Source organism: Pocillopora verrucosa, chromosome 12, assembly GCF_036669915.1.
Source record: "Pocillopora verrucosa isolate sample1 chromosome 12, ASM3666991v2, whole genome shotgun sequence".
Taxonomy (NCBI): domain Eukaryota; kingdom Metazoa; phylum Cnidaria; class Anthozoa; order Scleractinia; family Pocilloporidae; genus Pocillopora; species Pocillopora verrucosa.
Window position 1 is genome coordinate 2743276 of NC_089323.1, and position 27500 is coordinate 2770775.

At 39.4% G+C, this 27500-nt stretch overlaps 2 protein-coding genes and 1 pseudogene across 2 annotated transcripts in view; all 3 read right to left on the reverse strand.

The window, feature by feature from the left end:
- The window catches only part of LOC136277516 (uncharacterized), a gene marked incomplete at its 3' end in the record, with an annotated part of 17234 nt that extends 7996 nt beyond the window's left edge, over positions 1-9238 (reverse strand). The window contains exons 1-2 of the mRNA XM_066159823.1: positions 9147-9238; positions 6338-6423 (exon numbers count right to left, since the gene is read on the reverse strand). The remainder of the gene's footprint in view (positions 1-6337; positions 6424-9146) is intronic.
- Positions 9239-15831: 6593 nt separating this feature from the next.
- LOC136277372 (uncharacterized) lies at positions 15832-20269 on the reverse strand (annotated as a pseudogene).
- Positions 20270-24395: 4126 nt separating this feature from the next.
- LOC136277380 (uncharacterized) overlaps positions 24396-27500 on the reverse strand; it is a 4980-nt gene continuing 1875 nt past the window's right edge. The window contains exons 2-4 of the mRNA XM_066159410.1: positions 26919-27500; positions 25262-25646; positions 24396-24883 (exon numbers count right to left, since the gene is read on the reverse strand). The exon at positions 26919-27500 is cut by the window's right edge and continues 1691 nt beyond it. Of these exons, the coding sequence (XP_066015507.1) occupies positions 24396-24883; positions 25262-25646; positions 26919-27500 (1455 nt within the window). The remainder of the gene's footprint in view (positions 24884-25261; positions 25647-26918) is intronic.

The following is a 27500-nucleotide window of genomic DNA, read 5'->3' on the forward strand; positions in this document are numbered from 1 at the left end:
GGAATTTCCGTTCCTTAACCCTTAACTCAGCAAAAACACTGCTGTACTTGCAATGTAACCGGAATAGTGCAAATAGACGCGAATAGTGACGAATAGTGACCGAATAGTGCAAATAGTCGCGAATAACGACGAATAGTGACCGAATAGTGCAAATAGTCGCGAATAGTGACGAATGGTGACGAATGGTGACGAATAGTGACGAATACTGACGAATATTGACGAATACTGACGAATAGTGGCGAATAGTGGCGAATGCTGACGAATAGTGACGAATAGGGACGAATAGTAGCGAATAGTAAAAAAAAAAAGAATTAATAATGAAATAAAAATATTTATTGCCCTATTTCATAGATTTATTGGATCGAAATGTGTGTATATAGCTAATATTTATATTGTGTTTCAATCATGTATATTATCATTCTGAAATAAATAAAATAAAGTTACTACTCATCTGTTTCGCAAACAGGGAGTTAATCATCGACACCGGAAATCTCGACCAGGTATTCCTCGCGATTCCCTTAGGTTTGTTTTTCAATTTGCTTGGGCCGCTGCCAATCACTTCTTCCGTAAAAACCCACGAAAACTGCTAAGTAGAACTATAGTGGCTACTGTTGCTTTACCGTTGGCAAAACGTAGAAGTCAGTAAATGTGACCGATTCTGATCGGGGAAATTTTATTGTCTGGAGCTTGGATATGTAAGGAGAGTTTCACTGACAGCTGGATTAAACCCTGTGTTGTGAAACCGTTTATAAAGACATCATTCTTTTTCTTCGCTTTTTTCGTCACACACAAAAAGGGAAACGTGAGGCAACTGAAAGATGATTCATGCTAACCTGTGAGTATCATTTAGCACTGGCACAAGTCGACTTAACAGGCACACGCATGACTTAACAGTGGAGGATCGAAAACAGGAATTGGCGATATTTTCAATGACAATTATAGTCCAGTGTTCAGGTGCCAGTTTCGCATTCGCATGACGAAAAATTAAAGAAACGCGAAAGTCGAAAAACCGCTCAAAATAATATGTATGATGCAATAAACACTCCATAAATCAGTGACAGTTACTAATACATTAACCTCCCACCCCTCCCTGCATATTGATACTTCGTCCTCTACCCCTCCCTCAGTAACAACAGTCTGGCTACCATCCCTTCTTCAGTACTGATACACTGCATCCCACCCCTTCCTAGGTACTAACCACCTATAAAATGGTCCGAAAAATGGTCAAGAAAAAGCTAAAAAAATGGTCCAAAAATGATTCCAAAATAGTCCAAAAATAGTCCAAGGGTCCAGTGGTCCAGTCCATATTTTATATGTCGTTTTACACGCTCTCTTCGAGAACGCAAATCACCACTATTCTTAGATCAAAGTGAAAGAACCAGTAACTTGTGCCAGCCTGTCAGACTGAAAATGCTTCGTTTATAACCGAAGTAAATTTGCACAATTTTCATTTCGTCGTTTAGAAATAAAGTTGCACAGAACGATGTTATGTTTTATGTTGCAGATTTAATGCAAGATTTGATATGACGTTTACCAGCTTAACTGAGTTCAACTTCGCCTTATTATGCCGTATTACAATTTCTACCGTGATAAGGAAACAAAATGCTCGCTTGGGCGACGAAGTTAGAAATTGGATTATTAACTTAAAAGCTGTAACCCAAAATAACAAATGCAGAAGACGATTTCCAAGAACTACAGCTTGACAGAGACATGTGGTTTTGGTATTTCTGAGAATTCTTGTCATTTGTTTAATTTGTGACAATACCTGAAAGGTGACCTACTTTTCCATTTTCTTTGAAACTGCTTTCTAGTTTCTGCTTTTAAGAAGGAAATTGCGCATCGGCCAGTTTATGGAGCGTTTTTTAAATCGCAAGTTTTCTCATTTTCCCAATAATGCGACGAATGAGCCCTCACCGCGTTTCAAGGTCGAATAACGATGTAAACATTTTAAATTCATAAGTTCGCCGTGGTGCGATGTTTCCGCCAAAACATTTTGAATAATATGATTCACATTCGACAAAAAATTTGACTTACATTCGCTATACATCTTCACCTTCAACAGGACTCGGCAACTTATATTTTTCTGTAGCCAAAAGGCACGACAAGATGACCGCGTGATCTCACTGTTACAGAAGCATGCCTTAGCTAGACAAGAGACGATATGGAAGGTCCTTGTCTTTTGTCTATTAACCACTGTTTTTGTCAGTTACGGTGAGTAACATAAAGAATAGATTAAAATTGAAATTTTACTGCAGCAAGGGAAAAGCTTTGCATTCTCTGTACGTAAGATGATGACTACTAAACGTAAAATCTTGTTAAAGGCAGAAGTGATCAGAAAATGAGTGTTTTGCCACATCTAACAAAGTTTAGAGTTTCTTAGACCTTCATCGATACTGTCTGTCGTTTTATTTCGTTAATAATTGAAAAAAACTGTCGCTCACCTACCTTGAAATTCAAGTTAGGCGAGTTTTATCATGATGGCAGACGCACAAACTATTATCGTAATGATTATTAGACTAACTGCAAGACGGCAACTCGAAATTTATCCAGAGACTGGTTGACGAGTTATGACTTGTTATTCAAATCATACGGAGATTTTAAATCCACATGTACATTTTCCAAGTCAAAACATTTCTTGAGAACAGTGAACTCTTCATTGCATATGCTAAAATGTGGAGTGATGTTTACAGGTCAAACACATCTTATCAAGGGAAATTTCCCTTTTAATCTGGAAAATACACTCAGCATGGCCACCCTGAACAATGCTCTTCAAAATTCCCTGACTTAATCTTGAGAGAAACAACAATTACAGTCTTCAATCTTACATCTAGAACAGGCGTGTTTTTTGAGTTGTCTAGTCTGTTTTTTGGTTTTTCATCTTTCAAGCAAGCAGAAGTAGGCGAAACACGCCATAGAGTAAAACCAATTTTTTTTCACGCTCCACAGCACGTGCGTGTCTGGTTCGACCCGCGCTCGGCTCGTACTCGCCTGAAAAACTCAAGAAGAAAAGATCTATCTGTTTTATACGCTATCTTGGAGAACGCAAATCACCTATATTCTTAGATCCAAGTAAAAGAACCAATAACTTAAGCCAGGCTGTTAGTTAGTGGTGACGATGTAAACTGAAGACCTCAGCAAATCACACAAACAATAATTTTTACTCCAAATCGTTTGGTAACGTGACCATAGCAGGTGACTGGAACAACGTCTTGCAAGCTTATTTTAAATAATTTTCTGTCGTATATAGATCTTATATCTTCGCTTCAGTTTTGAATTACCAAAACTGCACAGTATATTTATTTAATCCTTAAGACAATTGAGCTATAGTCCCCACAAAGTTCTGTGAAGTTCTCTTCATGAGGAAATTACAGATCACCTGTCTCTCTGCTCTTGTAACTTGTTTGCTAGTTCGATCTGTTGTTTTAACTCTTCAAGGTTTCTGCGATGACCGAAGATCGCCATGATGAGCTAGCCGCGTTAGACCTCAGCATGATCGCAGTCGCTCTGACACCATCATGATAAGTATGTATTTTAACAGTTGTGCCAGGTTATATTTTTCATCATTCCTGTTTTTTTCTGTTTTGTTTTTGGACACGAAACTTTATATACTATACAAGTGTTAGCTGTGTTTGATTTTTATTACCGTACTTAAACTTGCAATCTAACTGAGCGTGAAAACTTTTAAAACTCGGACTGTCCATTTTGTTTTATCTTTGAGGATTTTTTTCTCTGCTCACGTTATAGTAACGTAAATTACTGCACCTGGCATTTTTGCAAACCTTTGCTCGCTTGTTCAGAAATTTCTCTTTCAATCAACGAAAGAAAAGCAACAAAGAAGTCCCGGAAAAGGTCGGACATAGTACGATTTGGCAGATGGCGTGACAGGTTTAGCTTAGTTCCACACTCTATACTCTCATAGAGCACGCTCTTTTAATCAATGACAGCGCGCGTTATATCCGAACTTTATTATAATACTAGCTTAGAGTTAAAATCCAGCTATTTTTGCACTTTTTTTCCTTCGTAGTTGTTAACTGAGAAATAGTCGCTGCAAATGTGACCCGAACCTGGTGTCCGATCATTAGGTTCTCTTTTTGTTCTAACAAATGCAATCCATTTTCGCCGCACACTTTCATCAGCTGGAAACTGGCGACGGATGTTATAAACATCACTACACAGCGCTTTCCTGGTTTTCGTTTTCTTCGCTTGAAATCCTTTTGTTTTCCGTTCATATTATAAATGTCAGTGTGGCTAAGAGTGGTACAGTTCTGTACTGTATATATATATATATATATTTTTTTTTTTAAAGTTCAGGGCCGGGTCGTTCGAAGCTGGGTTAAGATAACCCAGGGTTAGTGTAAAATCTGATTTCAGATCTGAAAGCTTTAAAAAAAAGTTTAGTCTAATTTCTTTTTGTCTAGAATATGACTATTTGATGCCCTAAAAAGAAAAAAAGAAAATTATTCCAAAAAGAGTTTTGAATAAAGAAATAACATGACCCTTCCCACTGCCTTACACACTTGTGATGTATCATATCACGCGACCTTGATCGGAACGTTTTCAAAATGGCCGTTGATTAGGCGTCAAAAAAAAAAACCGTCAAAAATTTGATTTTGCACAATGTATTGTTTATTTGCTCATTTATGGTTCTTTAATCTAAGAGGAATTCATAGGGACAAAAAAAGGGAGGGGAAATTTGTCGTCAGTTACACTGTAAAGTATCTATGACATGAACTTTTTTATTTTGCATTTTCTAGTTGATAGCTTCATTTAGAAATAAAATAGTTAGAAATAATCGACCTTAGCGCCTAGCGAGTCCTCCTTGACCACTTTTTTGCGCAGTGAAAATACGATTTTGTTCGAGTGGTATTTGACTTCTTTGTGGCATTTTGTTAGCGGCCAGAAGACGTTCACGAAGCGAATGAACTGAACAAAATTTACTGACTCTGTAAAGTCAGGCAAAACAGGATTTCAATTGAAAATCGATACTTGCATATTGAAAGCAAAAACCACTCAATTGTTCGTACAAGCGCTTTAATGATTCTCTTATTCACACTTATGTCGTCCAGGAATGCTGTTGAATTGCAAACAGTGTGGTAAAAGTAGTCATGAATGGTTTCTGCATTATAATGTTTGTGTGTTGTCTCCATTGCGTTCAAGATGGCGTTACTGACTCGAATGTTAGCGGAAATGAAAGTATATTTTTCCTTTCGTATGATGATTGACGCATAAGAATGTCCAAAATTGTTAGGGAATGCTGATTAAAAAATGCAAAAATCGTTCTTGAACCTGGTCGTTTTTTGTCGCTAATGAATGTAACTTCACGCAATAGTTCGTCTTTCCACGCAAATGAATGCGTATTTTCTCAGAAGGAACAACAAAAGGTGTAGTTGAAAAAACCGGTTATTTGCCTACCTCGAAATTCAAGTAAGAGCGAGAAATGTCATGATGGCAGACGTGCTGGTAAAGTTTCCGTACAGCCCCATACTATTGTAAAACAAATCTGTTTTCCCAATGGAAATGTATTGTTTTTGTCACTGTTTTCTCTATCCAAGAACTGAATGCATAATGTGTAGGGGCTGTGCGGAGATTTTACCGACGTACAAACTGATTATCTTAATGATTACTGGACGAACTGCGAGACTGCAACTCGAAATTTTTCCGGAGACTGGTTGAGGTGTTATGACTCGTTATTCATACCACTCGGAGATTTTAAACCTTAATATGCTAAATGCCTATGCAATGAAGACTTCATTGTCTCATGTCGCGTGATGTTCTCAGGTCAAACACACCTTAACAAGGGAAATGTCCCTTATAATCTGGACAATACACTTAGCATTGTTCAATTTTCGTTCTGAATAAACATTGCCACCCTGAACAATGCTCTTCAAAACACGCGATAGAGTAGGAACGACTTTTTTCTCGTCCTTAGCGCTCACCTAATGCTTACTTCTGCTTGTTTGAAAGATGTTAAAAAAAAAAGACCGGAGAACTCACAAAACACGCCTGCTCTTTCAAATTCCCTAACTTAGTCTTGACAGAAATAACAATTACTTTCCTCAATCTTACATCTAGAGCAGACAATTAAAAGCCTGGTTTAAATATAATCTGAAAAGGTCGGTAGCCATCCGTGACTGATAGCATTCTGGATTGGTTATTATTCGTTAAAATGAGAAGTGGCATGGTAACTAAAAGTAACTGTGTGTAAATGATAGGAATCATGAAACTGTTCCCTTAATGCAAGCAATTATTCTTCACGCTCCACTTTTTTTTTGGTGCTTGAGAGTCACATATTTTACATCTGTACCACATTAGTAATATAGTCTAAACATTTGATTACCTCAACTCCCCGTAACCACTGTTGTGTAGCCAAGTCCCTCCACGCCTCGCGCGTTTCTGGTTCGACCCACGCTCGGCTCGTGCTCGCTAGAAAAACACAGTTATTTTCAGTTAAAACTGATGAGGTCACAAGGTTTGGATTTTTTTCTTCTAGGTGTTTTTAGTTACCAGATCACTTCTTATTTCAAAGAATAATAGTTGCTTGCGCTAAAGTGGATCAGGAGTAGGGACAGTTTTATGAAGCCTATTACAAGACTAAAATGAATCTCATTAACTTAAGTGCAACTCTCAACATGCATAACTATCTGTTCAAGAACATTTTCAAATTCTTAGCCAAATTTATTCGTACATATGTATGTTACACTTCTGCTTCTTTTTTTTTCTTTTTACATCAGTGGATCTAGGTGTAATAATAAGGCCTGGTTACATAAAGATTGCTTTCTGTATAAATATTTCACCTTTGCAGTGCAGCTTAGACTTTAAGAAATTTGTCATTCCAAACTTTAACCAAATGCATAATATAACTGATCACTTCTCAACAAAATGTCTTATCCTGTTTTAAATGTGTTCTGCCCACAGGTATATTATCTGAATGAGCACTGTCAAATAATGCGACATCTTATATTGTCAATTCGACTTTTTATATGATCAACTTTTTATTATTCCTATGGTCAATTTGACTTTTATATGGTCTTTTAGTCTTATTAACTGAGTTGATAACGTAAATTGGCCACCACCAATAGTTTCAAAGCTGACGCTTCGAGCGTTAGCCCTTCGTCAGAGCGACTGGAGAAATTGTGGGTTGTGTGTGTGTTTGCCGTATTTACTCGATTTAAACGCCGCTATCGAGAGTTCATGGTTCTCGAGAAATGTGGCGTGATGTTTACAGGTCAAACACACCTTAGCGAGGGAAATTTCCCTTTTAATCTGGACAATACACTCAGCATTGTTCAATTTCCGTTGACGGCTAAAAGTAACTTTTTCGGAATACTTTCTAAAGGCCTTAGTTAACATATTGAAATAGACACAGGGTGCTTCGAACGCCTCTTTGTGCCTTTTTTCGCTCAGAAAACTGTCCTAAATGCGGCTTCGTGAGTCATCCGCCACACACGCTTCGAATTTGAATTTGACCTGATAGGTCACACTTGTCTACACTTAGCAAATTAAAGTAAATATGGCGTATAGTAGTTCGAGTGAGAGCAGTTCGATATCGTAGTCTGATTATTTGGATTTTGAGGCCTCGATAGTAGGTGAAAATAATGATACACCTTATGAGACTGTTGCTTAAAAGTTTTAATGAATGATTCCTGCTCTAGAATGTTTGTGCATTGTCTCCATTGGCATTAAAGATGGCGTTTACAACTTGAAGGTTAGCGGAAATGAAAGTGTATTTTTCTCTTTTGTATGACGTTTGACGTATAAGAATGCCCAAAACTGTTAGGGAATGCTGATTAAAATACAAAAATCGTTATGGAATCTGATTTACGCGCAAATGATCGTTTTTTGTCGCTGATGAATGTAACTTCACGCAATAGTTCGCCTTTTCACGCAAATGAGTGCATATTTTCTCATAATGAACAACAAAAAGTGTAGTTGATAAAAACTGTTACTCACCTACCTTGAAATTCAAGTTAGAGCGAGAAACATCATGATGGCAGACGCACAAACTGATTATCGTAGTGATTATTGGACGAACTGCAAGACTGCAACTCGAAATTTATCCTGAGACTGGTTGAGATGTTATGACTTGTTATTCTTACTACAAGGAAATTTTAAATTCTTACATGCTAAACGCCTATGCAGTAAAGAGTTCATTGTTCTCGAGAAATTTGGCGTGATGTTTTATAGGCCAAACACAACTTAGCAAGAAAAGCTTCCTTTTTAATCTGGACAATACACTCAGCATGGCTGCCCTGAACAATGCTATTCAAAATTCCCTGACTTAGTTTTGACAGAAATAACAATTATAATCTTCATTCTTACATCTAGAACAGGTGTCCTTTTTTGAGTAGTTTAAATTAAGTTAACCTGATCTCTACTTTACATTAGAATAAAGATGTACGCTTTGAATCTTTTTTTCTGTTTGGATGCTAAGTGTCACCAATTGTAATAAAAACTTGAATATTTCCCTTTCGAGGCTCAAATCTTGTAACTCATGATCATCAAAATGCGGAAACCGAGAAATCAAAGACTGTGACGCCATAAGAGGAATGTGCATTTTAGAACTTAAAGTCCTTCAAATAATTCACTTCAATAAGCTTGGTATAGCGTCAAAACGTAGTTTTTTTCAAATCCCAACTCCACTTTATTGATACAGAGTTTTCTTTCCCAGCAAACAGTTTGAATTAATTTCACCTCTGATATGATACTGTCACGGTATTTTGATTTTCATTTTTATGAAATATCAAAACTCTTTCAATTTGCCAAAGACATAATAATTACCGTTGTAGCTTCCTACAAGATATCATAAATGAATGGGATTACGAACTTGCATGGCATGAAAAAGAAGCACGAAGAAACAAATCATTGCGTATTTGATGATAACAGGAATTCAAATTGAATGCAAAAAAAGGTTGCATTTTCATCCATGCTAAAAGTGGCTTAAAACGTTTACATTCTCTGTTCCTAAGATGATGACTGTCAAACGTCAAATGCCAAACGTAAAATCTTGTTAGTGACAGCAGTGATCAGAAATTGATTGTTGTGCCAAGTCTAACAAAGTTTTAGAGTTTCTTAGACCTTCATCGATGTTGTCTGTTGTTGTTTTACTTCGTTAATAGTTGAAAAAAAACTAGCTGTTATTTACCTACCTTAAAATTCAAGTAACAGCGAGAAATATAACTATGATGGCGGACGCACAAACTGATTATTGTAATGATTATTGGACGAACTACAAGACTGCAACACGAAATTTACCCGGAGAGTGGTTGACGTGTTATGACTTGTTATTCATACCACACGGCAAATTTAAACCCTTAATATGCAAAATGCCTCTGCAATGAAGAGTTCATTGTTCTCAAGAAATGCGGCGTGTTGTTTTATAGATCTAACACACCTTAGCAAGGGAAATTTCTCTTTTAATCTGGACAATACACTCAGCATGGCCACCCATAACAATGCTCGTCAAAATTCCCTGACTCAGTCTTGACAGAAATAACAATTACAATGTTCAATCTTACACCTGGAAGAGGCGTGTTTTTTTAGTTGTCTAAATTAAGCAAACTAAATTAACTTGGGACAAAGTGAAACTTCACCTCCTTCTTTATATTAGAATAAAGATGTACGCTTTGAATCTGCTTCTGTTTGGATGCAAGTCCGAGCACTTTGTAATTATAACTAAAATATTTCCCTCTCGAGGTTCAGATGTTGCATCTCATTAAAATGCAGAAACTGAGAAATCGAAGACTGTGACGCCAGAAGATGAATGTGCATCTTAGAATTTAAAGTCCTTCAAATAATTCACTTCACTGAGCTTAGTCTAGTGTCAAAACCCTTAATATGCAAAATGCTTCTGCAATGAAGAGTTAATTGTTCTCCAGAAATGTGGCTTGATGTTTACGGGTTAAACACACCTTAGCAAGGGAAATTTCCCTTTTAATCTGGACAATACACTTAGTATCGTTCAACTTCCGTTTTGAAATAAACATGACAACCCTACACAATGCTCTTCAAAGTTCCCTGACTTAGTCTTGACAGAAATGACAATTACTTTCTTCAATCTTACACCTAGAACAGACACGTTTTTTGAGTTGTCTAAATTAAGTTGACTAAACTATCTTGAGACAAAGTGAAAACTCACTTCTACGTTATATTAGGATAAAGGTGTACGCTTTGAATCTGCTTTCTTTTGTCTACTTGTCTTTCTGGACAGAAAGTCTCTTATATTGTTGATGAACGCTCTCGTTTTTAGTAAACTGTTCTATTGCTCAACTGTATGGCCTAACACTTTTCAAGGCAATGCAAAGAAATTCCAATTAGTACAGAATTTTGCTGTGCGTATCGTGTTAGGTCTTAGGTGTTAGGTGTTAGGTCTTAGCTACAAAAGATTGCATTTTCATTTATGCTAAAAGCGGATTAAAACTTTTACATTCTCTGTACGTGAGATGATGACTGTCAAACTTCAAATGCCAAACGTCAAAGCTTGTTACTGACAGCAGCGATCAGAAATTGAGTGTTGTGCCAAGTCTAATAAAGTTTAGAGTTTCTTAGACCTTCATCGATATTGTCTGTTGTTGTTTTATTTCGTAATAGTTGAAAAAAAACTGTCACTTACCTATCTTGAAATTCAAGTGAGAGCGGGAAGTGTCATGTTGGCAGACGCACAAACTGATTATCTTCTTGATTAGTGGACGAACTGCAGGACTACAACTCGAATTTCTCTTGGGACTGGTTGAGGTGTTATGACTTGTTATTCATACCACACGGAAATTTTAAACCTTTGATATGCTAAATGCCTATGCAATGAAAAGTTTATTGTTTTCGAGAAATGTGGCGTGATGCTCACAGGTCAATCACACCTTAGCAAGGGAAATTTCCCTTTTAATCTGGACAATACACTTAATATTGCTCCACTTCCGTTTTGAAATAAACGTGGCCACTCTGAACAATACTCTTCAAACTTCCCTTACCTAGTCATCGACAGAAATAACAATTGCTTTCTTCACTCTTACTTCCAGAACAAGCGTGTTTTTTTTTTAGTTGTCTAAATTAAGTTGACTAAATAAGCTTGAGACAGTGAAAACTCATGCATCTCTACTTTATATTAGAATAAAGGTGCACGCTCTAAATCTGCTTTCTGTTTGGATGCCAAGTCCCAGCACTTTGTGATTAAAACTGAAATATTTCACTCTCGATATTCAAATATTGTATATCATTAAAATGCGAAAACCGAGAAGTTCTGTAAGCTTGGTTTAGCGTCAAAACCTATCTTTTCAAACCTCAACTCCACTTTATTGATACAAAGTTTTCTTTGCCAGCAAACAGTTTGAATTAATTTCACGTCTGATATGATACTTTCACGGCATTTTGATTTACATGTTTATGAAATTTCAAAACTCTTTCAAGTTTCTAAAAGACTTAAGAGAGGATGTCAGCATCCATCGCACAAATTAATAAATTTCACGTCTGATATGATACTTCCACGATATTTTGATTTACATGTTTATGAAATTTCGAAACTCTTTCAAGTTGCCAAAGACTTTATATTTTCTGTTGCAAATTTCTACAAGATATTCTAAATGAATGGGATTACGAACTTGCATGGCATGAACAAGAAGCACGAAGAAACAAATTATTGCGCATTTGATGATAACGGGAAATTGAAGGCTACAAAAGATTGCATTTTCATTTATGCTAAAAGCGGATTAAAACTTTTACATTCTCTGTACGTGAGATGATGACTGTCAAACTTCAAATGCCAAACGTCAAAGCTTGTTGCTGACAGCAGCGATCAGAAATCGAGTGTTGAGCCAAGTCTAATAAAGTTTAGAGTTTCTTAGACCTTCATCGATATTGTCTGTTGTTGTTTTATTTCGTAATAATTGAAAAAAAACTGTCACTTACCTATCTTGAAATTCAAGTTAGGGCGGAAAGTGTCCTGATGGCAGGCGCACAAACTGATTATCTTCTTGATTAGTGGACGAACTGCAGGACTGCAACTCGAATTTCTCTGGGGACCGGTTGAGGTGTTATGACTTGTTATTCATACCACACGGAAATTTTAAACCTTTGATATGCTAAATGCCTATGCAATGAAAAGTTTATTGTTTTCGAGAAATGTGGCGTGATGCTCACAGGTCAATCACACCTTAGCAAGGGAAATTTCCCTTTTAATCTGGACAATACACTAAATATTGTTCCACTTCCGTTTTGAAATAAACGTGGCCACTCTGAACAAGACTCCTCAAACTTCCCTAACCTAGTCATCGATAGAAATAACAATTGCTTTCTTCACTCTTACTTCCAGAACAGGCGTGTTTTTTAAGTTGTCAAACCTCAACTCCACTTTATTGATACAAAGTTTTCTTTGCCAGCAAACGGTTTGTATTAATTTCACGTCTGATGTGATACTTTCACGGCATTTTGATTTACATGTTTATGAAATTTCAAAAATCTTTCAAGTTTCTAAAAGACTCAAGAGAGGATGTCAGAATCCATCGCACAAATTTGAAATATTTTGCCAAGTCGCCCAAAATTTGATTTCATTCCTACTCTCATATATTGTAGCCAATATGTCCTAATAATTTCGATGTAGTTTTTTTGTGAAAATATATTTTAGTTTTCGAGAAATTATTTTTTTCGTTCGACCGCTCAAATATGCAAAATTTCAACGTGACAGTACCCGCTTTTAACTGCTTCGCTGCCACTGAAACAACGATTAGTGACCACCAAAGGTATATATTCTAATATTTTGAATTCAACATAAAAAATCTCTATACAGGGTAAATATGCATTTGTGTCAGTATAAATTATTGCGTGACTAGCTTATGTTGTAAATGGGGGAGGGGAAAACACAACGCAAAACCTGGGCTCCTGTCAAAAAGTAATACCCAGGCGTAATATAATAATCGAAACAGCTTTTAAAATCATAAATAAACAAGGTAAGAGTGTTATGCTAGAGTTTTTTTTAACAAATTGTAGTGATTTATGCCAGTAAACGGTGGCGACAAGTAGGCACATCATGTATATTTCATAGTCGCTAACAATTAAATTTTGCCGGACTTTGAGTTCGTCACAAGATAGAACACTACAAACACACGAGGAAATTTTTATAGTAACTTTATAACCATCCTTTTGTGTTTTAAAAGCTTGAAGCTCAGTAAATTCTGTCATTGTTAGAACTAAATAGAGAAATATGTGGGACAAGCCTCCCAAAGCTAAACATAAAGTAATCTCTTATACATGAATAACGTAGCAGCTTGGTAACAGATACTAGTCTGTGACCTAAGTCGAATTTGTACATGCGCCTGAAGACACAATGGCCTGACTTGGCTGGAAACTCTTTTATCTCACTTAGATAACGGCTGTCTTACTTCTGACAATAATAAAGCTCTCTGAAATTACGACTTGGCTCCCTTTGCTAAGTTGATCTGTCAACTTCTGTCAGCATTAATAGTTACGTGGTCGTTGTGAAATATGCGAAAGATGAAGGATCTCCTCTATTCTGAAGAAACCAACATAAGCCAGAATAAAAACACACACATTTCGTAATTCAAGTAAATTATCAAGGTTGGATTTCTCAACCAGCTTCCTTATCATGTGTGGAGAAACTGGCTCTTTCTTTTTATGAACTCGAGTTCCGATTATTCTCTTAGCCGCTCTGCTAACTGCGGGGATAATTGGGCTGTATGTAGGGGATGTAAACCCGCTAAATGGTGTGCCCACGGTTTGGAGAGTCAACTGCTGAGTGGGAAATGCTATAAGTATAAAGCTACATGCTCTGAATTTGCAAGAAACGCACATATCTCCATCTTGGAGCTGGCAAACTCCTTCCACCTAAGAAAAGCTCTCCTGTAGGCTTCGGTGGTACCTGGTGCTCTCGACGCAGTGACCGTTGACTCTAGTCTAGACACAAGACTTCTCAGTGACAGGTAACCCAACTCGCCAAGGCAATGCCTCAGGACGTTATTGAACACATCTATAAAAAATAAAAACAAACCAAAAGGGGGAGGCAAACGAGGAACACGAACGAGGGCATTTAAGATCTGAATTGAGTCGAATCGATGAGAATACAACAGAGGAGTCACAGTCGCTAGGACTGTAAACAAGAAATAGTTACGTCATCTCTGGTGTAGGCACTCTGAACAAGAAGCTAATGGTGAGTTAAAGTCTTCTCATATCATACACCTCGATACAATCCTGGTCGACCACGGCAAGAACAAGACATTTTCAAACACCAGTCGAATGGTCGTGACACCACCGGGGGTGTGCATTTTATCCAGTCCTACATCACAGTGTCTCCGTAAGAGAAAAACAACGAGATGATAAAATTATCAAACAAAACTCCTACCTCTGGATATTCCAGATCAAATATACCCTACCATTCTGTGTGGATTCGGGAACCGGGAGCCCTCAACATAAGCAGAACAAACAGACTGAACATGTAACAACATAAGTGCTTTCATTGAGGTTTCTGCAATGAAAATTTGAGATGAAATTGAAAATATTTTATTTTAGTTTAAAAAAACAAGACTTAATGGTTCATTCAAGTTTTCACAAAATTTTTCAATTTTCTGCAAATCCAAGTCACCTTTCTTCCTAGAAGAACTTTCATACATAGGTTAAAAGGGAAGGGGTCCCTCAGCTGGGTTTTATTACTAAAGAGAGTAAGTTACCAGAGAAACTGCGGTGCTGCGTCGGTGGATGAGTATAACAAGATAGTTTGGATAATGATTCGATTGCGTTTAGCAAATTTTGTTTTGACGGCAACTTCTTTGTTCGAAATATGGACGCCAGTGTGGAGCTCCTTTGCCTCTTGTATTTTTTTTTTTTATTTTTTTTTTAGCAGGGACTTTCTTCCGCTTTTGATTTTTTGATGGCCAAAGATTTTTCCATGAGCAAAGAGCTTCCCTGTATGAATTTTGTCAAGTGCACGATGGAAACAAAATATGGAAATAACATGAAAAGATGAGCAGTCGCCGCGAAAATTCCTCAGGGGATTCGCTCAGGTCTAAGAGGACACCTTTCTGATTTATTAATTTTTATTTCAAAGTAGGTTTTTATAAATAACTCGGGTACTTTTGAAGATTTCAGAAAATTTTGTATGGAGACGTCAGGAGAAATTTCTATATTCTGTTTAGTCAAATAAAAGAAAAATCGACTTTTTATGGCCTCTGAAGGTGGAAAGTAACCTTAATGCAAATTGGCCACCCAAGAGAGTTTGGCCCATAATTATAATGTTCAAAACGGGCGTGGATCAAGTCTGAAAGGCTCAGCGGTGTATCCCCCTAGGCAAGGTAAGGGGAGTACCTCACCGTCCCCTCCCCCCTCACTCACTCCCAATGCCTGGAGACTCGAAGAACTCTGTTTTTAACTACAAAATCTTAATGGTTTTCCTAGAAGAGTTTGAACCAAAAAACAAAGCTGCGCTTTTCACTAATCATCAAAAGTTATTAATCCCGTTCCTACAGTTGCTCAGTATATTCTCTACTGCTTTAACGTGAGAAAGTGAAAAGTTCATGCAATAACTTGGTGTTCTACCCCAATAAAACTCAAAAGCTGAGAAGAAGTCGCCTGAGGCATGTTCTGTTTCAGTCCAGAAGTCTTTGCTATTTCTGAGTGTCCTTCCCATAAGGGTTTAAATCCTATGTCAAGAGCACAACGAAAGGAAGTCGCCTGAGGCATGTTTGGTTACTCCAAAAGAAAAATAACTTTGACCTGTGTCTGGGTGTTCTACCCTGAAGAGTTTAACTCTTATTTTAAGAGCAAGCTAAAAGAACTGAAGTGCTGACAAAAAAGTCATCTAAAGCATTTTGTGCTTGTCCGAGAAAAAAGTATAACTCAGCTGTGTCTGAGTGTTCTTCCTCCAAGAGCTCAACTCTTATATCAAGAGCACGCTAACCGGACTGAAGTGCTGAAAAAAAATTACCTAAGGCATGTTGTGTTACTCCGAGATTAACGTAGCTCTGAGCTGTGTCCGGGTGTTCTTTGCCGAAGAGTTTAACTCTTATGTCAAGAGCACGCTGTTTGGACTCAAGTGCTGACCATAAGTCACCTGAGGCATGTTGCGTTATTCCAAGAGAAAAGTAATACTCAGCTGTGTCTGGGTGTTCTTCCCCGTAGAGTTTAACTCTTATGTCAAGAGCACGCTGTTTGGACTCAAGTGCTGACAAAAAGTCGCCTAAAGCATGTTGTGTTACTCCGATAGAAAAGTAACACTCAGCCGTGTCTGGGTGTTCTTCCCCGAAGAGTTTAACTCTTATATCAAGAGCACGCTGAAAGGAGTGAAGTCCTGCCAAGTAGTCGCCTGAGGCATGTTGGGTTACTCCGATAGAAAAGCAAGACTCGGCAGTGTCTGGGTGTTCTTTCCCGAAGAGTTTAACTCTTATGTCGAGAGCACGCTGATCGGACTGAAGTGCTGACGAGAAATTGCCTAAAGCATGTTGTGTTACTCCGAGACTAACGTAACTCTCGACTGTGTCTGGGTGTTCTTCCCCGAAGAGTTTAACTCTTATGTCAAGAGCACGCTGATCAGACTGAAGTGCTGACGAGAAATTGCCTAAAGCATGTTGTGTTACTCCGAGATTAACGTAACTCTGAGCTGTGTCTGGGTGTTCTTCCCCGTAGAGTTTAACTCTCATGTCAAGAGCACGCTGTTTGGACTCAAGTGCTGACGAGAAATTGCCCAAAGCATGTTGTGTTACTCCGAGATATACGTAACTCTGAGCTGTGTCTGGGAGTTCTTCCCCGAACAGTCCTATAGCAACGTCAAGGGCACGTTGAAAGGACTGAATGGCTCCAGGATAGTTTTGCATCTGATGAAGAGCATGGCCATGGTCCAAAGAGCTTCTTAATAATCCTTCTTGATGCAAATTGAAATCGAGATGTTGTACGGGTTTAGCTTTATATTCTGGGATAACTTATTCACTTTGGTTTAAGGTCATTTTATGATAACTGATCCAGGTGTCGCACAACTTTGATGCTTCCTCGGGATTATTCAATACATTTGAAAGTGTCATATTGACGTTGCACCGGAAGATCCATAAACCGATGGAATGTGGGAGGATCTGTTTTTCTGTTTGATTTGACATCCATAGCACAGATTTGCTTATTGCTTGCTTTGTCTCATAATCAGAGAACATTTCTGTCGCTTTGCTAACAACGCATATCATTTCTAATCTAAGTGGTTGAGTGGTTGTAACATCTTGCTCCGGCATATCTGCCTCGATCATTCTCAATTCTTTGTTATTCACTGGAGGAATAACAAGAAGACTTGTGTCTCCTAATGCTCTGCATTCACGTAGGGCTTTGGTGTAAAGCTCTAATGAAGTTGTTTTCTTTTTCATAAAGAGAAAGTAAGTAACAAGAATTTGCAATGCAGTTACTTTGAGAATTCGTTCTTCGGAGCTGTCACTCATTAAGCAAAGAGCTTTTTGTAAGCTCTGAATTCCGTCTTCTATTTTCCCTGAACCCAGTTGACAGATGCCTTTATAACATAATAGTTTGCTTTTATCATCTATCGACAAAGAAAGGCCATCAGCTTTAGAGAGCAGCGTCATCGATCTTCCATGTATCCCCCAGGTCACTTCGCCGAATGCCAAGGACACAAGTAACTGACTGTAGAACGCGCTCTTTCCAAACGCCTGAGCTTTTTTAGTTGCGTGGTCATAAATTTTATCGATGATTTTTCCCTGGCACCAGAAAAGGGAATCTAGAAAAATTTCTGCGTTTGTCAGGACACCAAATGCAACGTCACATGTCTTAGGATCGGAGCAGCTCTCCATGAGACTCTGAATTATATTTTGCTTCTCTTCATAGAAATCAATAAATGCTTGCATGGATTGTCCTGTCAAAAACTGTTTATTCAGCTTTTCGAAAAGAGAGACGTAAAATGCAGACAAACGTGCTTTGGAGTTTAGCATGGTCTCTTTCATTTCATCTTGACCCTTTTCCCTTGCAAACGACAGAATCAACTTATGCATCAAAAATGACTCAGGTTTGGAACTAGAGTCGAGGAAAGATTTTCTCCGAAGCCTATGCAAGATTCTCTTGGCCTCCAGAGTAGTTTTTACACCCATGACAGCTGCAGCAACCGAGTGGTTAAAATCTCCAGAAAGAACGCTAAGTGATGCCAGCGCTTTTTTGTCTGATAAAGAGAGTCTCTGAAAAGAGGATTGAAAGAGGAACTTCAAACGCAGATAGCTTGGATAATCTGGATTGTCCATAAGCTCGAAAAGGTTACCTTCTATGGATTCCTTTAAGTTATCTAAAAATTGACTCGGCTGAGCATTATCTTCAGTAATGGAGGAACACAACAGTTTCATAGCCAAAGGTACGAAACCGCAGATTTTCGCAATTTTCGAGCAATCAGACGCGGTTGCTTTTGGAAGTAATTGACCGACTAACGTTTGAGAGAAGGACTCGTGTAATGACCTTATTCTTACTGCTTGATGCCCTTCAAAATGCATATTCATAAATTCAAGAGATTCCCTTGTGGTAAGAAGAAATGTTAAATTTTTGAATTGACTAAGAATAACTTCCAGAAGCTTTATGAAATCCTCCTTCACATTTGGTGTTCCACTTTCGAGTAAGTCATCGGCATTGTCAAGAATCAACACAAATTCATTTGAAATGTCACTCAGAAAAAGAAAAAGTTCGTCTTCTGTGGACATCCGTTGAGGCATTTGATCCTTTGAGGAGTGTCTTCTAAAGAAGCTCAGAAGCTGCGATGTCAGATCGGCTTTTGAAAGAAGCCCTCGCATGGAGAAAAAGTATACGGGAAGTCCTCCACTTTGGAGCTGATGTCCGACTTCAGTCGCCACAGAAGTCTTACCAAAACCAGGCGAGCCCCATAACGACACGATCCGGGAACTTTTGGAAGCTAAGTGATTACTGATGTCTTCACACTCTCTCAGACGGCCAGTGAAGTTTGGAACCTTTGAAGGAAGATTTGATGGTGGAAGGAACGGCTTTGAATCTTAAAAGAAACAAATTGATGCAATCATGAAAGAGCTCATGTCGGTAGTTTGAATAGCAAATAAAATAATGATCATGAAAAGGGTACATTTTGCTGTACCATTAAAAATCTGGAAATCAAGTTTTTCGGATACAGCTTTAATCATGAACTTCTTGCTTTTTCCGTGAAGTTGTAATCTTAACAACATTGCACAAAAGTCACGATGCCGGTAAATATAGTGGGTGCAGTTTACTTCTTGGACTAATTGTTTTGAAATAAAAGTTAATTGATTGTTTAAGGTGGTACTCTGATTATAGAATAAATTCGTCAAAGGGAAGAAGAAAGGATTTTCAAGACAAGTACGAAGCGTTTTTGCAAAAACTGTAAGTTTTCCCAGTTGAAATATTATTACTAAAGTACAGAGCAAAAACACTGCTTTCCCTTTTGTTCTTCCTTGTCAAAGTAGTGCTTATAAAACTCTGCCACACTGCATCTTAAAATTGTTGTTAATTTAAAAAGTCCTCTAAAGTTATAAATCAGTTTATACCTGTTTGATCTTGATCCATCTTAAGTTTCAAATCATCTATTTTTCCCTCCAACAAAGCGAGGTCTTCAACTTGTGCTATTAACTTGTCGACACCTGATCTTACTTCTTCGAGACATTCGATGTATGATCTGGTCTCCTGTCTAAGACTTTCTTCCAACTTGTGAACTTTTTTGATGGGAAAGTCAGACTCTGTTAGTCCACCGATGGCATCAATGGGATCTGTCATGATACCAAGAGCTATGAATGCTTCTTTAGCGAGCTGCACGTATTGGTCAAAGGTTGGTTTATCAATCTCTGACCTGTCCGAGTGACAAAGCAAGTTTCGTAAAATTCGAAGCTGATCAATCGCGAGAGCATAGGTTTCGGCTGTGTATTTCTACTTGGACTCACAACAGATGGATGGAACTTTCCAGGAGGTACTTTATGGTGCTTTACGTACATTTCACTAAGTGTCTTGTAGTGACCTTTGCTATCTGGCGTAGCGAAGGACCTTGCATAGATGGTGGCCTGGAAAAGGGCGGTACAATCCCATTCTTCATAGGAGATGTGTGTAGGAACTTTGGTTTTTCCACCCTCTTCAGCGAGAAACAAATTTCTTACTAGCGTGGAGTTATCCCACAGTTGATACCCGGGCCGATGTCCAAATATGTTGTCCCACATGGATTTGAACGTCTGACGCAAAGCAATGGCGAACTCATTCAGTACAATGGAGGCAAATTTGAAATAATTCAGCTGCTCGTCCGTAAAGGGCTGTAGAGTCATACTCGGCGTGAGCTCTGGAGATAGCTATCCTCGACCAAAATTCCGGGAAAACTGTTGGTTGGTGTATGTGAGGGGGAAAGGAAAAAGGTTCTTTGGTCATGTTATTCTCGTTTAAATAAATACTTTGAGTAAAGGGGTGAGTTTCTAAAGAAACTGTGGTGCTGCGTCGGTGGGAGAGTATAGCAGGTAATTTAGTGTTAACAACTGGGTTGAAAACGTAAATTAGCCACCGTAAAGGGTAAAAAAGCTGACGTTTCGAGCGTTAGCCCTTCGTCAGAGCGATTAGAGGAATTGTGGGTTGTGTGTGGATTTATATGTAGAAAGTGGAGCTACGCCATTGGTGGGAATATGGTGACGAGAAAACAGGAATAAATTAGTTGAATGAAAAGCGCTCGTTGATTCCGTGGGGATTAAGGGTGCCGATTTGGAATATAAATTTTTGTTCTAGTGTTTTACGGCTTTCCGAACTGCCTAGATGTAAGGAAAGGCCGCAAACTGCCATATGCTGTTTAGAATGATAAGGAAGATTAAAGTGTCTAGCGACTGGCTTGGATGCGTCCTTGTCATTTCTTTCCACATCGCGAAGGTGTTCTCGGAATCGGTCACCCAGTCGTCTTCCTGTCTCGCCGATGTATAACTTATTGCAGTAAGTGCAAGTTATGCAGTAAATAACATTGGCGGAGGTACACGTAAAGTGATCAATGATCTTAATGGATCTTTTGGGTCCCGATATTTTCTCTACGTTATGAATGAAAGGACAAGTTTTGCATCGTGAGTGAGCGCATTTTAAAGTTCCAGATTGGTCATTGGTTTGAAATGAACTCCTGACTAAAAAGTTGTCTATGTTTCTGTCACGTTTGAATGAAATAAGTGGGGGTTGCGAAAAGATAGTACCAGTCTCTGAATCGTTTTGGAGTAATTTAAAATTTTTAAGAATGATAGATTTAACTGCGTGGTTGTGAGGGTGAAATGTAAGAGTAAATGGAATGCGGTCAGTGTTTTCCTTCTCGGCCGTTTGTAGTGCTGCCTGTCGATCGATTTGTTGGGCACGGTGGCAGCCCGCTTGAACGACAGAAACAGGATAGCCACGTTTATCGAAAAACTGGCACATTGCCTCTGATTTTTCGGAAAAATCAGAGTCGTCACTACATAAACGACGAAGTCTGAGAAACTGTGAAAAAGGCATGGAGGTCTTGACGTGTGATGGATGTGAAGATGAATACAACAAGTAACTATGTGAATCTGTAGGTTTGTAGTAAACACTAGTTACATAAGCCGTTGCCTTCAATTGAAATTTTGATGTCTAGAAAAGCCAACGAAGTGTCGCAAACTTCCCAGGTATATTTAAGAGCCGGATGAAAGGAATTGACGGCGTTTATAAGTTGAGTGAGCTCCTCTTTGGTAGAGGAGGTAGTGCCGATGCAATCGTCAATATAGCGGCCGTAGAGTTCAGGTTTTGGGCCGTGGTATTGGCTAAAAAATTGATGTTCGATAAAACCTACAAAAAGATTGGCGTAGCTGGGTCCCATTTTAGTACCCATGGCCACGCCATTAGTTTGTTTGTAGTAGTTGCCACCGAATGAAAAGCAATTGAGTGTGAGTACTAGTTCGGCCAGACGGAGTAGTGTTTCAGAGCTAGGTTCCTTAACAGTGCGTTGATCGAAAAAATGTTTGAGGGCCCGGAGACCTTCGTCATTGGGAATGACAGTGTAAAGAGATGTTATATCCATGGTGAAAAAAAGTTTGTTTTGGTCGAGGAAACTAAAATCACGAAAAATTTCAAGTGCGTGTTGGCTGTCCTTAATGTAAGACGGTAGAGTTTTGACGATAGGTGCCATAATTTTGTCTAAATAGCTGGAAATAAGTTCAGTGGGACAACTGCAGGCAGAAACGATGGGTCGACCTGGGTTGTTAGGTTTGTGGATTTTAGGTAAAAAGTAAATACACGAAGTTCTAGGAGTAGTAATGATGAGATTTTTAGCAGTGGCCGGCAATTCTTGTTTGGCTATGAGATCGTTAATCGTATTTTTGACAATGTTTTGGTTAATTAAAGTGAGATCTTTGTCGACTTTAGCATAAAAGGAGGTGTCAGAAAATTGCCGCAAAGCTTCTTTTTGATAGAGGTCGGCCCGCCAAACAACAACTGCACCGCCTTTGTCGGCCGCCTTAATGACAATGTCTTTGCGTTTTTTTAGACTTTTTAGTGCCGACCACTCTTCCGAAGAAAGATTGGAAAATTTGGTGTTACGATTGAATTTAAGTTTGTTGATATCGTGGCGACATTTTTTGAGGAAAAAATCTAAAGATGAGAACTGGCCCTCTGGGGGAGTCCATTTAGACTTTCGAATCTGGAGTGTTTCGAAAGTATCTTTGTTCGAGGTGTTAGAATCATCCTCTTTGTCATGAAAAAAGGCTTTCAACTGAACGCGGCGAAGGAATTTTTCAACGTCTTGCTTAACTGACTAACACCATTCCAGAAAATTTAGTACTCTCCGATTCAGAAAAATCAGTTCTCAACAAGGGCTTAAATTTTGTTCCCATATCACAAAAAACCGACGAATTTTCAGTTAAGCATTTTTTTCTCTGTTGAGCAATGACTGGCATACTTTCGACTGATACGCACGCCAGAATTTTGTTCGTGTATAATTATGATGTTTAAAAGGGGCGTAGATCGAGTCTGAAATGCTCAGTGGTGTATCCCCTTGGCAAGGTTAGGCGAGCACTGAGGTGCTGAAAAAGAGTAGCCAGAGGCGTGTTGGGTTACTCCTAAAAAAGGGAACTTTGAACTATATCTGTGTTCCTCCCCGGAGAGTTTAGCTTTTATGTCAAGAGCACGTTTCTTGCACTAAGGTGCTGAAAAGTAAGTTCCTAAAGCACGTTCGAGATTAAAGTAGCTTTAAGCTGTGTCAGGGTGTTCTTTCCCGAAGAATTAACTCCTAGTCAACAGCACGCTGTTTGGACTGCATTGCTGACAAAAAGTCACCTAAGGCATGTTGGGTTACTCCGAGGCTAAAGTAACTCCTCGCTGTGTCTGGGTGTTCTTCCCCGAAAAGTTTAACTCTTATTTTAAGAGCACGCTCACCAGACTAAAGTGCTGAAAAAAAATCACCTGAGTCATGTTGTGTTATTCTAAGGTTGAAATAGCTTCGAGCTGTGTCTGGGTGTTCTTCGCCCAAGGACTTTAACTCTTAATTCAAGAGCACGCTAACGGGACTGAAGTGCTGAGAAAAAGTCGCCTAAGGCATGTTGCGTTACTGCGAGATTAAAGTAACTCCTCGATGTGTCTGGGTGTTTTTCCCCGAAGAATTTAGCTCTTATTTCAAGAGCACGCTGTTTGGACTGAAGTGCTGACAAAAAGTCGCCTGAGGCATGTTGTGTTATTCCAAGGTTGAAGTAGGTTTGAGTTGTGTCTGGGTGTCCTTCCCCAAGGAGTTTAACTCTTATGTCCAGAGCACGCTGATGGGACTGAAATACTCACAAAAAGTTGCCTGAGGCATGTTGTGTTACTGCGAGATTTAATTAACTCCTTGCAGTGTCCGGGTGTTCTTCCCCGAAGAGTTTCGCTCTTATGTCGAGAGCACGCTGTTTGGACCGAAGTGCTGACAAAAAGTCGCCTGAAGCATGTTGTGTTATTCCAAGGTCGAAGTAGCTTTGAGCTGTGTCTGCGTGTTCTTCGCCAAGGAGTTTAACTCTTAATTCAAGAGCACGCTGATGGGACTGAAGTGCTGACAAAAAGTCGCCTGAAGAATGTTGTGTTACTGCAAGATTAAAGTAGATTTGAGCTGTGTCTGGGTGTTCTCCACCAAGGAGTTTAACTCTTAATTGAAGAGCACACTGATGAGACTGAAGAGCTAACAAAAAGTCGCCTGAGTCATGTTGTGTTATTCCAAGGTTGAAGTAGCTTTGAGCTGTGTCTGGGTGTTCTTCGCCAAGGAGTTTAACTCTTAATTCAAGAGCACGCTGATGGGAATGAAGTGCTGACAAAAAGTCGCCTGTGGCATGTTGTGTTACTGCAAGATTGAAGTAACTTCTCGCTGTGTCTGGGTGTTCTTCCCCAAAGAGTTTATTTCTTATGCCCAGAGCACGCTGATGGGACTGAAGTGCTGACAAAAAGTCGTCTGAGGCATGTTGTGTTACTCAAAGGTTAAGGTAGGTTTGAGCTGTGTCTGGGTGTTCTTCGCCAAGGAGTTTAACTCTTATTTCAAGAGAACGCTGATGGGACTGAAGTGCTGACAAAAAGTCGCCTGAGGAATGTTGTGTCACTGCAAGATTTAAGTAGCTTTGAGCTGTGTCTGGGTGTTGTTCACCAAGGAGTTTCACTCTAATTTCAAAAGCATGCTGATGTGAGCTGTGAAGAGCTGACAAAAAGTCGCCTGAGTCATGTTGTGTTATTCCAAGATTGAAGTAGCTTTCAGCTGTGTCTGGGTGTTCTTCGCCAAGGAGTTTAACTCTTATTTCAAGACCACGCTGATGGAACTGAAGTGCTGAAAAAAAGTCGCCTATGGCATGTTGTGTTACTGCGAGGCTAAAGTAACTCCTCGCTGTGTCTGGGTGTTCTTCCCCGAAAAGTTTAAGTCTTATGTCCAAAGCACGCTGTTTGGACTGAAGTGCTGACAGAAAGTCGCCTGAGGTATGTTGTGTTATTCCAAGGTTGAAGTAGCTTTAAGCTGTGTCTGGGTGTTCTTCACCAAGGACTTTAACTCTTAATTCAAGAGCACGCTGATCGGACTGAAGTGCTGACAAAAAGTCGCCTGTGGCATGTTGTGTTCCTGCGAGGCTAAAGTAACTCCTCGCTGTGTCTGGGTGTTCTTCCCCAACGAGTTCCACTCTTATGTCCAAAGCACGCTGTTTGGACTGAAGTGCTGACAAAAAGTCGCCTGAGGCATGTTGTGTTATTCCAAGGTTGAGGTAGCTTTGAGCTGTGTCTGGGTGTTCTTTGCTAAGGACTTTAACTCTTTTTTTAATGGCACGCTGATGGGACTGAAGCGCTGACAAAAAGTCGCCTGAGGCATGTTCTGTTAGTGCGAGATTAAAGTAACTCCTAGCTGTGTCTGGGTGTTCTTCCCCGAAGAGTTTCACTCTTATGTCCAAAGCACGTTGTTTGGACTGAAGTGCTGACAAAAAGTCTCTTGAGGCATGTTGTGTTATTCCAAGGTTGAAGTAGCTTTGAGCTGTGTCTGGGTGTTCTTCGCCAAGGACTTTAACTCTCAATCCAAGAGCACGCTGATGGGAGTGAAGTGCTGAGAAAAAGTCGTCTGAGGCATGTTTTGTTACTGCGAGATTAAAGTAACTCCTCGCTGTGTCTGGGTGTTCTTCCCCGAAGAGTTTCACTCTTATTTCAAGGGCACGCTGATGGGACTGAAGTGCTGAAAAAAAGTCGCCTGAGGCCTGTTGTGTTATTCCAAGGTTGGAGTAGCTTTAAGCTGTGTCTGGGTGTTCTTCGCCAAGGACTTTAACTCTTATTTCAAGAGCACGCTGATGGGACTGAAGTGCTGAGAAAAAGTCGCCTGCGTCATGTTGTGTTACTGCGAGGCTAAAGTAACTCAGCGCTGTGTCTGGGTGTTCTTCCCCAAAGAGTTTCACTCTTATGTCCAAAGCACGCTGTTTGGACTGAAGTGCTGACAAAAAGTCACGTGAGGCATGTTGTTTTTTTCCAAAGTTGAATTAGCTTTGAGCTGTGTCTGGGTGTTCTTCGCCAAGAACTTTAACTCTTAATGCAAGAGCACGCTGATGGGAGTGAAGTGCTGACAAAAAGTCGCCTGTGGCATGTTGTGTTACTGCGAGGCTAGAGTAACTCCTCGCTGTGTCTGGGTGTTCTTCCCCGAAGAGTTTCACTCTTATGTCCACAGCACGCTGTTTGGACTGAAGTGCTGACAAAAAGTCTCTTGAGGCATGTTGTGTTATTCCAAGGTTTAAGTAGCTTTGAGCTGTGTCTGGGTGTTCTTCGCCAAGGACTTTAAGTCTTATTTCAAGAGCACGCTGATGGGACTGAAGTCCTGACAAAAAGTCGCCTGAGTCATGTTGTGTTACTGCGAGATTAAAGTAACTATGAGCTGTGTCTGGGTGTTCTTCCCCGAAGAGTTTAACTCTTATTTCAAGAGCACGCTGATCGGACTGAAGTGCTGATAAAAAGTCGCCTGAGGCATGTTGTGTTACTGCGAGACTATAGTAACTATGAGCTGTGTCTGGGTGTTCTTCGCCGAAGAGTTTAACTCTTATTTCAAGAGCACGCTGATCGGACTGAAGTGCTGACAAAAAGTCGCCTGTGGCATGTTGTGTTACTGCGAGGCTAGAGTAACTCCTCGCTGTGTCTGGGTGTTCTTCCCCGAAGAGTTTCACTCTTATGTCCAAAGCACGCTGTTTGGACTGAAGTGCTGACAAAAAGTCTCTTGAGGCATGTTGTGTTATTCCAAGGTTTAAGTAGCTTTGAGCTGTGTCTGGGTGTTCTTCGCCAAGGACTTTAAGTCTTATTTCAAGAGCATGCTGATGGGACTGAAGTGCTGACAAAAAGTCTCTTGAGGCATGTTGTGTTATTCCAAGGTTGAGGTAGCTTTGAGCTGTGTCTGGGTGTTCTTTGCCAAGGACTTTAACTCTTATTTGAAGAGCACGCTGATGGGACTGAAGTGCTGACAAAAAGTCGCTCGAGTCATGTTGTGTTACAGCGAGATTAAAGTAACTCCTCGCTGTGTCTGGGTGTTCTTCGTTAAACAGATCTATTGCGACGTCAAGGGCGCGTTGAAAGGACTGAATGGCTTCAGAATAGTTTTGCATCTTACGAAGAGCCATGCCATGGTCAAAATAATTTCTAAATAGTCCTTCTTTATGCAAATTTAAATCAAGATTTTCGTTGGGCTTAGCTTTATCTTCAGGGCTATCTTCTCCACTTTGTTTTAAAGTCATTTTATGATACCTGATCCATGTGTCGCACAACTTTGATGCTTCCTCGGGATTATTTAGTATCTTTTCAAGTGTCCAATTGATGTTGCGCTGGAAGGTCCATAAACCAACGGAATGTGGGAGGATCTGTTTCTCTGTTTGATTTGACATCTTTAGCACACATTTGCTTATTGCTTGCTTTGTTTCATAATCTGAGAACTTTTCTGTTGCCTTGCTAAGAACGAAAATCATTTCTAATCTAAGTGGTTGAGTGGTTGTTACGTCTGGTTCCGGCATATCTGACTCGATCATTCTCAATTCTTTGTTATTCACTGGAGGAATAATAAGGAGACTTGCGTCTCCTAA